Genomic DNA, 16,698 nt, shown 5'->3' on the forward strand with positions numbered 1-16,698 from the left:
ACCCTCATCAATGTCATTTTCATACCGCATTTCTTAGGACGGAGGGAAAAAAAAATGTTTTGTATCACTATACCCCAAGAATGCATAAAGCGGGTCTAATTGCCCTGTATTCATTTCTTATGGAATTTGAATCAACATAGTATTTTTGGATACATTTTTGTCAATAATACTTATTTTATTGAAACTTTATGGATTACTTAAAAATCAGTTGACTTTTTTGTACCAACCCTGTGTTTGAATATGCATATCTCCCTACTATAGGTGAAAAGCAGTAGCTATATGTGAAATGACAGCTGAAGGCAAAAAAAAAAAAAAAAAAAAAAAAGGAAGGAAGCAAGGAAGGAAGAGGTGCAAACTCTGGCCAAAAGTTATGCTTAGAAAGGTGCAACTCTTATGTGGAAAGTTCTGTCTCTGGAAAGATCATTTTCACATGTTCTGTTTGAAATGTGGTTCAGAAGGTTCAGACTAGAATATACAGTAGGCTACATTACATTAGATCTAAATTAGTTAGAGTTTGTTTAGAAAAAAAATCTGCATTTTAAATAGAATACATTTTCTTTTGTGATGCATAATGGAAATTGGACAAATAAACATGTTTTATTATATATTAAAACATTTTTGCATCATCAATTATTTTAATTATTTAATTAATAGGACACCTTTTTTTAAGAGAATCATTCAATCCAACATGGGTCATTTTGACCCCTCTTTGTGTAGGCTATTTATGTGGGATTTTTTTGGTTCATTTATTCTAGGGTTAAAAAAAATAAAGAGAACACATTGTTCGTTGTTAGTTCATGTTAGCTAATGCTTTAATGTTAACAAAGGGGACTCTTGTAAAAAAAATTATACAAATGCAATCCAATAATAAAATATTACATTGTTCACTAAAATATATGGCATCTAAATTACTGTGTTGATAATTAAATATTTTAGTAATTCTGTGGAATTTCTTATTTGTATTTAGGCTAATTTTATTGTGTAGTCTATGTCTTGATTTATTTTTTTGTTTTTCAGTCCTCTTGCAATGACTAACTATACAATAACTAACAATAACTAAATGATACAGGATTAAAAATATATATTTATTTGTGGTCAGCCGTATGAACCTCGTCTACAAATAACATTTCTGGTGCATTATAAACATTCACATTGCTGTGTGCAAAAGAGGAAAGCAAATCCATACAGAATAGCAGTCCTGCGAAATCTGACAAACGTAAACAAACTTGACAAAAAGTATAGGCCTGCACACATTTTATATTTCACATCTACTCCCCAGAATGTGCTCAAAGAACTTGCAAAATCTTTTTACATGTCATTAAAGATAGTAAACGTATGGAAGTCTCCTTCTGGCATCAACTTCCTGCATCCACATGGGACTGTCGCTGCGGGTTGAGAGGTCAATTGTTGACTTCCATATATCCAGTAATATTATGCTGCGGCATCCCAGGACAATGTGACCCTCCTCGGATCACCTTCATTAGCTAGTTGAAGCTCCTCGGAGTGCAAGTGAGCGCACGGGAGGGCCAGGATTACACCCAGGGTGTGCACCGACCGCTCTCCAGCTGCACCAGCTCAACTCCGGCTGCAGTTTGACGGTAGCGCGGGGAGGTAAGGCGGATAACTGCGTGCTGGGCATATAGCTTTTCATGCTAGCGGCATTACAGTTACTTTAGCGCTCTGTGCATCAAAGCTGTGCTACTATGAAGGCATCTCATACCCGCACTCATAAGTGATATTGCGAGACGCGAATCCGTTACACAAACTAAAGAAGCGCAATTTTTTTGTAGTAGTGCATGACTTTTACGCGTTGTCTGCCAGAAGTAAAAGCCGTGCAAAAGTCACTGGGTTCAGCTGGAAGTGCGAAAACAAAGGCGAAGATAATTCATTATTGTATGCAGTTGCACAGCAGCGCGTGCCCGCTGGGGCTAGCCAGTTAGCGCGAGCCTGGCACAAAATAAAATCACGATTAGACGTGCATTATCTGTTATTTAAGGTCTTTATTAAAGCAGACGTAGTTGAGTTGTTTGTATCGTTACTCTAGCATGAATAACAGACACATGCTGACTGGCTGTTAGTAGTTATTGTGATGTTTTGACAGCCCCCCTTGTCCCCTGCGGGTGACTCCTCGACCATGCGACAGTGGTGCCTTCCTGCTGTGGCTCCACGCGCAGAACCGCTCCCAACGGGCCGATTATCACCTCAAATATCAGGTAGGGCAACAAATATGATGTGAAGCATTTTTTAAATGAAGTTACTCAACGCAGATTTGCATTTCCTGAAGGAATGTCAGTATTTGTAACTGCAAGCAAGGTAGTAAAATAATTGCAAAGTACAAGGATAGATAGAAAATAAAAATCTATGAGATTGGCAGTCATGTAAAATATAGTAGAATAATAATAACTAGATGTGTCCAGTGTAGCTTTTGGAAATCACCAATATTAAAAATAAATAAATGCTGTCATCATTTATTCACCCTCATGTTGTCTCAAACCTGTAGGCTATGACTATTTATTCTGTGGAACATAAAAGGTGATTTTTTTTTATCCTGCTCACTCTGTTACATAATGAGAGTAAATTTGGACTGGGAGTGTCAGGCTCCAAAATGAAAAAAGTATCATAAAAGTATAATTAAAGTGGTCTGTACAGATCACTTGTGTGATTTATTCCAAGTCGTATGGAATAGCTTTGTGTTATTCAGTTCAATTCAATGTTACATGTATTTGTGTAGTGCTTTTACAAACATAGTTTCAAAGCGTAAGGAACATACTAAACTTTAAGTTAAAAAAATCCATATAGCTTTTTCTTCTTTCCTGTGCAAAAAAAAAAAAAGACCACAAGCCCCTTCTCCATTCATAATGTGCTCTGTTTGTTTGAGCATTCCAACCAGCCTGACACAGCAACACTGGCTCAACCAATAGCATGAGTTTAGGGGAGGGACATCTGTTTTCCTGACCAATAGCAGATCTTTGCTTTTCTAGTGCCCACCCACATTTTAGCAGCTTTGGTTTCTAAATTATTTTTCTTATAAATGTTTTCCCATAGGGATAAAAAAAAAAAAAAAGTCTTGAGCCATGAACCAAACCAACCATGAACCATGATTGTGAAATGAATCACAACATAACAAACTTAGAATTTTTGTCAAATTTTTTAATACTTTTTTAGCTTCAAATCTAAGTACAAGACTGTGTAACAGCAAGGAAATATTAATGCAAAATATTTTAGTTATTTGAGAGTGTTGGGAAATTGACTACTACATTTGCAGTGCTCCGTAATTTGCTTGTCTCAATTCTCTGATTGGTGGAGATTTCTCAGCAGAATAATGGGTAATATAGATGTTCACTAGGTATTCTGCTGTTAAACTTGACAAACGCTTCTCATTTGAGTGATGTTTAATATAAAACATAATTTGCTTTATTATTTTGTCTTTTCTTCTCCCACAGATGTCAGGATGGAGTGTTGTGATGTGGAGCCGCGCTATACCATTGAACAGATCGACCTGCTCCAGCGTTTAAGGCTGTCAGGGATGACCAAACCTCAGATCATTCAAGCCCTTGAGTCTTTAGAGAGGCTTGATCCAGACCATCGTGTCCCATGCTGCAACAATCACTCGGCCCCACCCAGCGCCCCTACCTCCGCAGCCCCTGCTGCCCCCTCGTCCTCCTCCTCGTCCTCCTCCTCTCTTACCTCAGCCACCACACAAACCCCTGTTATAGATGCTGCATTATCACCCAGCAACAGCTACGACGCCTCGCCTCCACCCCTGTACCCACCCAGCGGAGTTCAGAGGTCGTTTAGTTACGACTTGGCAGAAGAGGACTGGGATCTGGAGGAGAAGGTGGAGGAATACATGAGGTATCTTTTACGAGAGCACTATATCAGCTGCTTATGGGATTCTCTTCTCAGGTCTACTGAGAGGTAGAGATTAATATAACGGCTGATAATGACAGTGAACGTCCCTGAGCAACAGTGTAATTTTCCTAGAACAAGAGCCCTTTCTGAATCAGGTCAGGTGGACAGTTGCTTCAGATGGATAATTTTTGTAGCTTTTCTTGTAACTGCTTTGGATCTGCCACATAATATGTTCCCAGTTTAAACATGTATTATGCAAAACCTCACGTTTTATAAAATCTTTTAAAGCAGCTGATGTTTGTGATGCTTAATGAAAATTAAAACCTAATGTTTTGACTTTGTCTATGTTATGCTTGTGTTTTGTTTGGACTGTAGGAGAGACAGTAACCTTGTGAAAGAAGAGATAAAGGCTTTTCTCAATAACAGAAGGATCTCACAGGCAATTGTTGGACAAGTCACAGGTACTCAATGCTTTGTCTCGCAATGGAAAAAACAGTGTACATGGTCATTTTCTAATCATACAAAACCATCAGAGAATGTCTGTATTTTTACTAAAAACCATTTAACATATATTAATTTACTGTACGTTCTCAAATGATTAATTATTTCCTGTGCTGAACAGGAGAAATATGTTCGTAATGTTTTTATGTGCTTGCACATCAAGAATGTCAGACAGAGAAAATCTAGGCCAACCACAACTTCGATAACCAAAACATTGACATTGAGGAAAAAATCTGCAAGCATGTGAAGCTGATAATATCTTGCTGCAAAGAGGTCAGAGCTGATGAAACACGTGCATAGAGAAGATGGATATCGAACATGACTGCACAACAAACTTGCTTTAGTCTATGGAAGCAACTGATTGCAAGTTCGGTTCATTAGTTAATACATTTCCCATTACTTTACACAGATTATAATATACAGTGAAAGATCAACACTGGATCTTATAAATTACACAGTACAAATGCTTTTATTCTAGGGATGGCCCGATACCACTTTTTCCAGGCCGAGTCCGATACCGATACTTTCATTTTAGGTACTCGCCGATACCGATACCGTAACCGATACCTGTATTTTTATTTTCAATTAATTTAATTCATGCATTTTTCATTTTTAAATGTATTGGTAGAGAAACCAAAAGAATGTCAAATCATATTTGTTTATTAAATGTAAACTTAATTTGTTCATCAAATATATTTAATGCACTGCATATTCATTACTGTATAAATTAAATATAGATGGATCTTTTTGTGAAGTTACAAAAAAAGGTAGCCTATTTAGTCAAGAGTTAATCCTTTGTCTGGTTAACATTAAAACACAGCAGCAGATTAATTCAACTGCTGCCCCTTTAAGACCGAACGCACGGACCCCATATAAATTATACTGTCTACGTTCACTTGACATATAATATACTTTGTTTACTAGGATACTCGCCAAGACGGGCGTTTTTACATAGTTTTGTGTGAATTCATCCGTACAAGCGCAATAGTGAAAGAATTCCACTCAGTGTTCGCGCACTGTCTGAGGCGATGGTTTTCGGGGCGCGCGCTTTGGATGTTTGAAGTTCATGTAACTTCTTGACCTGCAAATGTCCTGTAATAATGTCGTTAAACATAAATAAGGTAATAGTTCATGTTTTACTTACATATACGATTTAGTTTTAATCCAAATATACGTGCCGAGTGAACGATCAGCAATCCAGAGCATTCAACAGAAGTGCGCGCTCTCTCTCTCTCTCTCTCTCTGGTCAGTTAATGTTAATAATAAGCTACATGCCTCGTTTTACTTTCTTTGCCATTGACATCCGACTGAACTACAAACTTTCCACTGACGTCTGATGCGCTCGACCAGCTCGCGCTTCGGTGCCGCGGCGCGCTCAATCCACTGCGCGTTTTTCTCTTATCAGCTCGCGTACCACAGCTATATAGGCGTTACTATATTTTGTTTAATATTTCACTAATATGATACATTTACTTCATAGACAGCCTTCTTTTTTATCCCCATTATACTTTCTGTTGTGTAGTACATGAGCTTAGTATCGGGCCGATACCCGATACTGGTATCGGTATCGGGCCATCCCTATTTTATTCTCAATAATCAGTTTATTTTTAGGACATATGTTTTTTTTTACTCCTAGTGTGTGTCAAAAAAGTAAGATGTTTGCTACCACAGAAACCGAAAATTCTCGGGCCAGCAGCATGTGTCCAAATTTCAATCTTAAACGTTCTATTCATCAGAAACAATCTTAAAACAGGGCTTTAAGTGTAAAATACCGAACTTGTCCTTTAACTATTGGGAACTTAGTGTTACCTTTCTGTAATATTACTATTTAGTTTTTTTAGTTCAGTTTTATTTATTTCCAGGCTCAGCTAGTAATTTTAGTGCATCAACATAATTTTTTTTTTTTTATCTAATATTTCTATTTTATTTGATCTATTTTATCTGATCATCTTTATTTAAATGAACAAAAATGTCTTTAATTAGTTTGTTAACCCTGGCATCTTTGGTTTTATTCTGGTATTTTCCTGTCATTTCTGTCACTAGTTTCCTTTTTTATGACTGTGACTATCTTCTGCAGGTATCAGTCAGAGCTACATCTCCCAGTGGCTTCTGCAGCAGGGGCTGGAGATGAGCGACTCCAAGCGCAGGGCGTTCTATCGCTGGTACCTGCTGGAGCGTAACAGCCCAGGTGAGTTGTGCTTCCTCAGCAGGAAGATGACTTGCCAAAAACAAGGGCGTGGCCTGAATTTTAGGCTTGGGGCTGGCTTATGTTCAGTTTTTTTATTCTTTTGGGGGGGTCTTCACTTGCCATTTTGACATATCTTCCCTATATAGTTTGCATGGTCCCTGAGGGCTTTACATTTGAAAATTCAGTGTTTGATAAAGACAATATTTTGGAAGGACATGCCATGTCGCCGCACCGAATTGAAATTCAATCAACTGGTGTAATTTCCCATCCGTTATGCGCTTAAGTTAATGCTGTTCTTGGCACATCCAAGAAGTGTAGGTTGTTGCAGTCAGAAATGAGCTTTAAAGCCTTTTAGGCTGTAACACCGCCAACACTCGCATCATCTCACATTTATAATACAGAAAACATGTTGATGCTTGAATGAGCTAATTAAGTAATGTGAAGCCCTCCAGGACCACTTCTGCTCTTCAACTCCCAGGTTAGACCCCCTTCCGTAGCTCTCAGTCCTGATCCTGGGTTTGTCAAATGCTGGTTTTCATGTCCGCTTTGCACTGAAGTGCAATTAACACCCAACCCTACTAACAAAGCCCTGAGCATGACGCTTTTACATTCTCTGCAGCGCTAGAGAATTGAGCATGGCTCCAAGAACCTAATCACTTTGAATGTTTATTAATGCTGCTATCTACAATTAATTTTTACTTACTTTAACTATCTACAAGGATTTTCATTGAGCAATATGTTCATATTTGTTTACGGTCATCACCATTTAATTGCAAGTTTTCGGCCTCTCGAAGGGACCCTAGTTAACACAGTTTTCTGATTACCCAAATGGGTTAAAGGAATCAGATGGAGTGAAAACCAGCATGCTCAGGTCCCCAGGAGCAGGACTGACACTCCCTGGAATAGGCAGAGAGAACTGCTGATGCACCTCCTCCCCTGGTACTCTGCTCACCAAGCCCAGTCAGGTAACATCCTTGCAGCAGGGAAACACTGCTTCAGTTTACTTCAGTACAAATGGTTTGGGAAATTCATAATTTGTTCTCTTTGAGTCTTAAATCACCTTTTCACTATCTCCAACTAACAATACACCAAAGGTCATTCATTTCCATTTCCAATGTGCCATTTTGGGATCTTATTTGAACTAAATATTTTCACTTTTGTGGCTAGACCTGACCATATGTGATCAGATGTGATGTATTTTAATCAGAACTTTTGTTGAGTTACAGTACACATATATATATATATATATATTTAACACTACATAAATCATTTTCTGAAATAATTATTATATAATGATTATTATTTTGTTGATTAACCCTAGAAAACCTACTATGTAGGTGTTATTTTACACTACTTCAGTGTTATTTTAGTATCATTGAGATACTATTATAGTTTTTATTTATATATTTTTCGGTTTCATTTTAATTTTTCATTATTTTCGTTTAAAACAAAAACAAAAAAACATGTCCATAGTTTTTATTCATTTTTATTTTAGTAAACTAAATTTAAAATAAGAAATCTTATCTTGGCAAATAGCTGAAATAAAATAAGTTTAAGTTTTTGTTTATATTTTTTTTCAAGTAATGAAAATGTTTTTTATGGTTGGTTTTAGTTTACAATAATAACCCCACTATGCTTTTCTTTTAGACGTATTGACAGCCATTTGCATTGTATGGAAATAATCAAACACTTTTATTCTTCACAACCAATATGTAAGTTCTGTGCGAATGGCACTAAATGCGACAATTGTATGTGAATGTTGGAAATAGTGGAAAGATGGCTTTAAAATCTTTTTAGAATGGCTCTTTAGACTTAAAGGGATAGTTCATCAAAAACAACACCCTTGTGTCATTATAAACCTTTATGATTGTCTTTCTTGTGTGGAACACAAACTGAAAAATTGGACAGAAAATGTAATGCAATGAAAATGGATGGGGACCAGGGACAGCAATGGCCACGATTCACTTTCATTGCATGGAAAAGAGCAGCATGGACATCCGTCTATAAGTTTCTCCTTTTGTGTTCTCTGAAAGGAAGACAGTCATGCTGGTTTGAAACAGCTTTAGGGTTAGTAAATGACAGAATTCTGGTGAATCATCCCTTTAGTTTCTATTTAGCTACATGTGCAGTGAATTCATATTCTACTGTTATTTTGGTTTGTGTGCAATAATGTTCATAACAGGCACCACATTGTCCATGCGTTCACTGGTTAAAGAGGAGCCCGACTGGAGGTTGGCTGCAAGCCCCGCAGACAGGGCAGCGGTTGGGCCTTTTCGACTGCGCAGAGGTAGTCGCTTCACCTGGAGAAAAGAGTGCCAGTCAATCATGGAGAGGTAAATGACAGAGAATTACTGTCTTTGGCACTATTTGGATTGTAATTGTTTTTCAGGGTGACATTTGTAAAAGAACATATGCATGGTTCCTTTAATATAAAACTCACAAAGACAAATACATACGGCAGTTAAATACGGTCCTCGCTCTTCTTCCAAGTGCTTCATCACACCTTTTACACATAAGAGACTATTTATGGGAGTGATAACTGCATAGTACAATGAATTTACCATTTTTGACATCAATTAATTTTTTTTTTTTTTTAAAGAACAATAACCATCCATCCAAACAGGGTTTTGATTTATCGTAGGAATTCTTCATTTATTGTGATGGGACAATCACCATATTGTCGTCTTTTTAATTTCATAGTGAGGTATGGTGACTGTGTACCCATTTTTCCACTTAATGTCATTGTCATAAATGTTGTGAATAAAAGTAGCCTATATAATTAATCAGTGTTCTAAGGCTGTTACTGTTTCCTATTGGTTGGTTTCCAAGTCTTTTTCTGATTCACTGCTTTTGTTCTCACAGTTTCTTTATAGAGAATCAGTATCCTGATGAGGCCAAAAGAGAGGAAATTGCCAATGCCTGTAATGCTGTCATTCAAAAACCTGGTAAGTGATTGCAATCAGTATCTAAGACTCAGAACCAGACCAGTCATATCATAGCCATGCCATCTTCGTTGGAAATGTACCCCTGCCTCACTGAATGGCAATTTACTTATTGATTTAAATGATGAATTTCTTGTATACATGTTGTTTTAGGATGCAAACTGTCAGAGTTTGAACGAGTCACTGCGCTCAAAGTGTACAACTGGTTTGCCAATCGGAGGAAGGAGATGAAGAGACGTGCCAACATAGGTAAGACCGTAACAGTGATAGTTTGACACTCGCTGATTTAAGTGACACAAGCATCAGAAGTTTATCTACGATACTTAAAGTTTTCGTTTTTTCCTCCAGCACTCCATGTGGAATATTTCACACATTAAGCCTCCAAAATGAATATTTCAGTAACAAAATCACACAGTGCCTGTCTGTGGGTGGTCTATTTGTGTGATTATGAAGTACCGTACAAAGTTTTTTTTTTTTAAACCAAGGTTGTATTTATTTGAACAAAACGCATAACAAACAGTAAAGCATTGTTACAATTTAAAAATAACTTTTATATTTGAGTACATTTTATTCCTGATGACAAAGCTGAATTTTCAGCGTCATCACTCCAGTCTTCAGCATCATATAATTCTTCAAAATCATTCTAATATGTTGATTTTTTTTGTTCAATAAACATTTCCAATCAGTTGTGCTGCTTAATTTTTTTCAGGATTCTTTGATGAACAGAAAGCAAAAAAAATTTGAAGTAGAATTATTTTATAACATTGTACATGTTTTTACTGTGACTTTTAATGAATTTATTGCATCCTTGCTAATAAATAAGTGTTCATTTAAAAAAAAACAAAAAAACTTATCCCAAACATTTGAACGTTAGTGTACAATCACGTGACTTGTGGACAGGAAATTAGATGGGTTTTTTTATTGAAAGCATTAATTTCAGTTTGAGACATTCTTTATTTTTCTTGACAAAAAAGCCTTTGCAGGATTTTTAAACTGTCATCGATAACTCTTTATAATAAACGCACTTTCTCTCCGTTTCACTCAGAGGCTGCCATACTAGAGAGCCATGGGATAGAGGTGCCGAGCCCCAGCTGCCACTCCAACAGCGAAGAGGTTGAGACTCAGGAGTTTGGAGATCAAGTCATGAGTCAGCGTTTCTCTGAGCAGGTTGTTGTAAATGCACTATTCGGACTGCTTTTGTGGTCAGGATTGTTTGTTTGAAAGTGATGGGTTTGTTTCCAGGAGGATCTCTCCCAGAGAAAAGACATTGAGCCAGAAGGTGCCATGCTACCTCCTGTGGAAGTGGTGTCTCTTCCAAGCCCGGCCTCTCAACTCATGGAGCGGAAACTGGAAGAATCGAAAAGAGAGGCAATCGATGACGATTAAGCGATGAGCCGAGTCATACTTTTGTTCCAAAGTGGCTTGACGTGGTTGTTTACAGCCAAGCCTGACACTCTAAATTCTCTGGTGCCTCTAGTGGTAGGGAGGCCACTCTATGTATCTACAGTAATCACGCTTGTAGTAACGGCAATATTTACTCTATATAGTATATTGTGCATTCCAAGACCGTCTTAACGCTTCCCGCAAGAGGGAAAGATGCATAAGGTGCAAACTAGTAACTTTCTTATCACACTAAAACTGTTTTCTTTCATTTCTCATATACAGCAGTTTCACCTGGTATTATCTCGAGCGAGCAGTCTAGAGAAAACCTGCAGGACAGGTGTTTAATTCGACAGAAGGGGCGCACTGAACCCAGTTAGGAGTCTGTGTGAATTTTAGGAGCTGAACAGTCTCTTAGTTGTCATATGCAATAGTTAAAGGACAAGATGGGACATATACACCCCTGATAGATTCACAAACTCAGGTAGAACCAAACTTGGCAGTTGAATGAGAAGATCCGTTTTCACCACCATGGAAATCAAAAGTGTTTCTCACAATAATGGTTCATTGTGTAGAAATGTGACTTGTCAAGCTTACCAAACTGTACATATTCTTTTTCACTTCTTTTTTTCAGGTGTAATCTGAAAGTAATATTCAGATGATCATGGCTCTGTTTTTGTATACTCAAAGCTCTTTGTATCCAGCCACTTAAGCTATACTGACCCTGACTAGTGTAAGGGGTCTAAAATGCTTCAGAAGTTTCCCCCCTTAAGTATTATTTGCTATAAGCATCATTTACTTACCTCTTTAATAAGGTAATGCAGTATGTAAAACTACAAGTATAATAGCATCTAATGCAACAAGCTGCTTTTCAATGAATTGATATATACTGTTTGATTTTCTGCATCTTAACGAAAGCCAAAGCTCGGCCAAGTTGTAAAACAATGCATTTTACATGAACATAGTCAAATGGACTAAACGATTGCTTACGGCACGTCAACGTGCCTCGGTGAGAAATGCTTTGAGCGTGTAAAGGCTTTAAGCTGCCCAGTATGATTATTCTGGCCTATCAGCTCTGTACACACACAGGATACGATGCTGCACGCTGTCAAGGCCTCCTTACTCTGTGCTTTTTTTCCTAATGACAAAACAATAAAATTAATAGACAAATGTAGTGTTGAGTTTGAGTTCAATTTATAAATTTGTTTTAATGGGCATAAAGTTTGGGGTCGGTAAGATTTTTTTTTTAATCGTTTCTGAAAGCGGAGTCTCATGCTACTGGGCCACCGTATTATGCTCAACAAAGTTGCATTTGTTTGATATAAAATGCAGTAAAAACAGTAATATTGTGAAATGCAATAATATATCACAATATTACTATTTAAAATAACTGTTTTCTATTTTAATATATTTTAAAATGTAATTTAATCCTATGATGGCAAAGCTAAATTCTCCGCATCCATTACTCCAGTTGAAATAGTAAGTTTATATATCCATATATTCTAAATGTCTTTACTGTCACTTTTGATCAATTTAAAGCATTCTTACTAAATAAACGCATTATAGAAATTTGATTTTAAAAAAAATCAATCCAAGATATGAATACTCTCCTATTGACTTCCACTTTCTTCAAAATGTAATCTGAAGTAAAAATGTATCATGTATACTTTGCCGACCTACATAATCCTTATCCTGTCAAATAAATTGCGCTTAGTCTGTTTTAAATTTGTTTTTATTGTGACCTCATACATATATTGTCTTACTTTTACAGTGATCTTTACTGTTAGCAGTAATGAAGCGTGTGCGTGTGTTTGTACGTGTACCTTAACTATATTTTAGGGGTCAAATTTGTACTCAGAAGTGACCAAAACCTGACAAATCTGGTATAAAAATAAGGTAAGCTAATTAAAGATTTTTTAAAAATACAGAAAGTTTTGTGTGATGGTTAGATTTAGGGGTAGGGTTAGGGTTAGTGTAAGAGGATATATAGTTTGTAGTATAAAAACCATTACGTCTAATGTCCCCATTTAGATAGCCAAGGAAACGTGGGTGTGGTGGACGACACCCAGCTCTACAGTGGGATGTTGATTGTGCTGCAGACAATACTTGCTTTTTTAACGGTTTTCATACCAGACGCCTTCACTAAAGGTAGGCTATGTTTCATGTATCACTTCTTTCTCTGTAGACTTATTATTCCAAACAATACGCTAAATGGGTGGTCGGTGGTGGTTCAGCTATGTTATAAACTGCGTTTTATACCGTTAAATGCTACATCCTGTTGTGTGTTTATATCCAGTTTATCCAAGTCTGCGGGTTGACTGGGCAGTTTAACTTTCCTGATGTCGGCCGCTCTCAGCCGTCCTGTTTTCTCTTTACATTCTTCTCAGCAAACAGGGAACGTTCCCACAACTTTCAAAGCTTTGTAACGATTATGTAAATGTTAAGTTAATCGTTCTTTAAATATAACATTTTATTTATTTATTTTTATGAGCCTATTATAATATGGCAATGTTGATTGGTTGTGTTGCTGTCCATGGTGCTGCAGGTGCACGTGCGTCAGAGCAACACTATAGACACTGTCATACACATCGTACACTTGGAGGGGAGTTATAAACCGTCAAATATTACTGGAACTTGATCTCGAAAAATTAACAGTAAACTGTCTAACAGAGTCTCGAAAAATATAACCATTCTGAATGGTTGTTTGTCACAGGGAAGATGGATTGTGGAAAATTACACAACTTCACAATCAAGGCGTTTGGGGTGTTTACACTAGAACGGCTAAATTGCCTGGGCAAACATTATTGTGGCAGATCCATCATCGTAAATAAGTAGTCTGCAGCACTGTCTCTCGCTTTAAATGCACTCACAAATATAACAAAAGTAATAGCTATCTAGTCAACACCATTTTCGCATTATTGTAAACTAAATATTAAATAATAAACAAAGACTGCACGGCACCGTGTCTCCACTTCGTGATACATAGGTTACTGTCACTTAGGAACATTTTGTTATTTTCAACCTAATGTGCTACATATATGTGGGAAGCGTATGGCTATGTGTGTCGGTTGTCAACTATAATCATTAATTGTTGTAAATGTTTATTACTGGTCATTTATTTGTTCTAATTAATGTGTCTGTTAGGTCCAAGTGTCTTTCTGATGGTCACAGTTGCTTCATTTTATTTTTTTTCTCTGGAGTCTGGACTGGCAGGGTGATTCTGGAGGTCAACTTGTGTGTGAGGCTGATATCACATGGGTATCCGTCAGGGATCACTGGCTGTGGATTGGGCTGAGAAGAACCTAACAAGTCATGCACATTTACATGCACATTTCTCAATATCTTGACTGGATTAAGACGAACATTGCCAATTAATCTGTGGTATCAATAATATTATATTCTGTGAAATTAAAAGCTATCAAGGTATTAAATTGACTTTTACTGAAAAAAATTGTCAGTATGAAAATGATCTCAGTTTATAGTCTCGTTAATGATAGAACTGCTGTTCATTTGAGTTAAAGCTAAAATTATCTTCTCTCAATCAATGAAGGTAACATTACAATTCAAGTTCCATTTTGCTGGGTGATTTTAGCTAATAAATATTAACAATAACAAATATTGAAACATGAAATGATTTAAAAATTATCAGTATAAAGCAGTTTCTCAACTTTTTTTCTGATTTACTTGTAGAGCACTTTGGTCAGCAGTTGTTCATATATATGTATGTATATATATATATATATATTAGAGTTAGAATATTTTAGTATATTAACAATAATTTATTAATTTAAATACATAAGTCATCCCACGGGCCCCTTGGAAGTTAGCGGAGGCCCCAGTTTGAGAACCACTGGTATTTATGGGATGATTTTCTCAGAACATGACCAGTAGAGGGCAATGATGTTTATAATGTATCTGTTGATAGCTAATACGAGGATGAGACACTATTATCAGTGTATCATGTACGGTAGGGCAGTTTGATAGGCTAATTTACTGTACATTACATTTCAGTGCATATCGCTCAAGGCTGTCTTCACTAATTGTAAGTCATTATCAGTGCTGGGCAGTAACTGAAATGTAATATGGAGAAAATATAGGCTATGCTTGTAATTAGATTATATTCCATTTTAAAATACTCATAATCAGACTACAGTTACGTTTTTATTGATTACATAAACATGATTACATTACATTACAGGATAAAATAAAATAATTCTTATTTTTAACTTTTAAATTGTCCTATCTTGTGGAATTGTCAAAAGTCAAAGGCCACACTGCATAACAAAATAAAATAAAATATAACTTTGATTGTTTTTATTGAAAATTATTTCATTTTTATGGTTTAATTGTATATTACCTTTTCATCAACTTACGAACCCACTACAGTTCCTTCACAAACCCGATTTTGGGAAACCCTCACATATTTTTGTTGATGACATTTTGTTGATGAAAGGGCCTTTTTTAAATTTGCTAAAAATAAAATAAAATAAAAAACGTAATTAAAACCAGGTCTAACACAAAAATGTAACATTACTTTCCATAAAAAGTAAGATGGGGTGAGATGTAGAAGGCACTACATCAAAGCAACAATACAATTATGGTAAATATTTCCCAGTTCCATGCTAAAAGAACAAGCTCAGGTCAGATTTCCTGATCAGGAGTAACTTTCAATCTAGACTACCTTATTTTCATGTTGACAGGAAAATATCTACCCTGCCTGTTCCTCTGTGTGTCATATTCCTACTTTAGTGCTCTTTTTTTTTTCTCCGTGGCCCCTCCCCGTGGGAAAGCTGGCCTTGTGTGATTGTGGTGGCCCATACTGGAAGCTGTGGTTGCAGCACTGACTCTACTGGTGCCAAAAGAATGGAGGACTATACCCACACGTCCACACACACACACACACTCATGCCTAAACATTCACGAACATAAACAACACAAACACTCAACGCTCACAAGCGAGTCTCTACACACAATCACACACGCCACTCGCATGAGAATCTGCCCCATGTTTCCTCGTTGCGCCACATCCCTCACAGACACACAGTCCCGCCACAGTCTAGCACACGCATACTCACATTCCATGCCCATTTTAAAGCTCAAACTGGGGAAAGCGCACAACCAACCAAACAAACAACAACCCAAGAACCAAAAAAAAGCACTTCTCCATCACACAGACCAACACTTTGATGTGTTTTAATTGCTCTTTAGTGGTAAAACGCATGATTATTCCGTTTTCATGGTCAACGGCAATCTTAATTTGAGGCCGTCTTGTAAATTATGCATAGGCCTACTATCTTTCCGGTGGTGTTGTTGGAAAGCTGCTCTGTTTCTTAAGAATCAGACATAATGGATGCCCTGTCATAGCATTTTTTCATTTGTACTTTTGTGTAACTGCACAGCACTGTCACATCTTTTTATTCCTTATTTATTAAAGTAGGCCTACCTATGCATCAGCACTTGAAACTTGTATAATTTTGTATTCAAGTCAAAAACATGGCATGGAAGTGGCATAAGTAAAGCAAAAGTCTTTTATTGCGAACAATAAACCCAAATAAAATTATGAAAATGATTAATTTCTAGTTTTTTTACATGGAATTACAACTTTGTTTTTATGACATAAAGCAATTAAATCATGAAAGTTGAGTGATTAACTTTCACTAACACCATTTGATTTGCTCCACTGTGGAATATTTGAATATGGTTGGTCAATCACAGCATTCAGTGATCAGATAACATTACATAATATTCACAGTCGTCCATGGCACTATCAGTGCATTCATCCGGATATAGCCTTTACTTTCATATTTCTTGGGGTGCGTTCCCAGATAGCAAACT

General features: G+C 36.8%; 1 protein-coding gene across 3 annotated transcripts; it reads left to right on the plus strand.

Moving 5' to 3' along the window:
- Window positions 1-1,335: 1,335 nt before the first annotated feature.
- On the plus strand, window positions 1,336-12,585 carry LOC306987612 (homeobox-containing protein 1). Of its 3 annotated transcripts, XM_079592031.1 has the most exons (11): window positions 1,336-1,611; window positions 2,102-2,213; window positions 3,444-3,855; window positions 4,228-4,313; window positions 6,431-6,541; window positions 7,381-7,506; window positions 8,724-8,874; window positions 9,404-9,486; window positions 9,637-9,732; window positions 10,529-10,650; window positions 10,726-12,585. In XM_079592031.1, the coding sequence occupies exons 2-11, from the start codon at window positions 2,135-2,137 to the stop codon at window positions 10,867-10,869; spliced, it is 1,410 nt and encodes a 469-aa protein (XP_079448157.1). In that variant the 5' UTR covers window positions 1,336-1,611; window positions 2,102-2,134; the 3' UTR covers window positions 10,870-12,585. The 3 variants fall into 3 exon arrangements, with proteins under 3 accessions (XP_079448157.1, XP_079448159.1, XP_079448158.1); XM_079592033.1 differs by lacking the exon at window positions 7,381-7,506 and having other exon boundaries at window positions 1,361-1,611; window positions 10,726-12,578; XM_079592032.1 differs by lacking the exon at window positions 2,102-2,213 and having other exon boundaries at window positions 1,419-1,611; window positions 10,726-12,578.
- The last annotated feature ends 4,113 nt before the right edge of the window (window positions 12,586-16,698 follow it).

The sequence above is a fragment of the Phoxinus phoxinus genome (assembly GCF_949152265.1).
Source record: "Phoxinus phoxinus genome assembly, chromosome: 19".
In the NCBI taxonomy this organism is placed as follows: domain Eukaryota; kingdom Metazoa; phylum Chordata; class Actinopteri; order Cypriniformes; family Leuciscidae; genus Phoxinus; species Phoxinus phoxinus.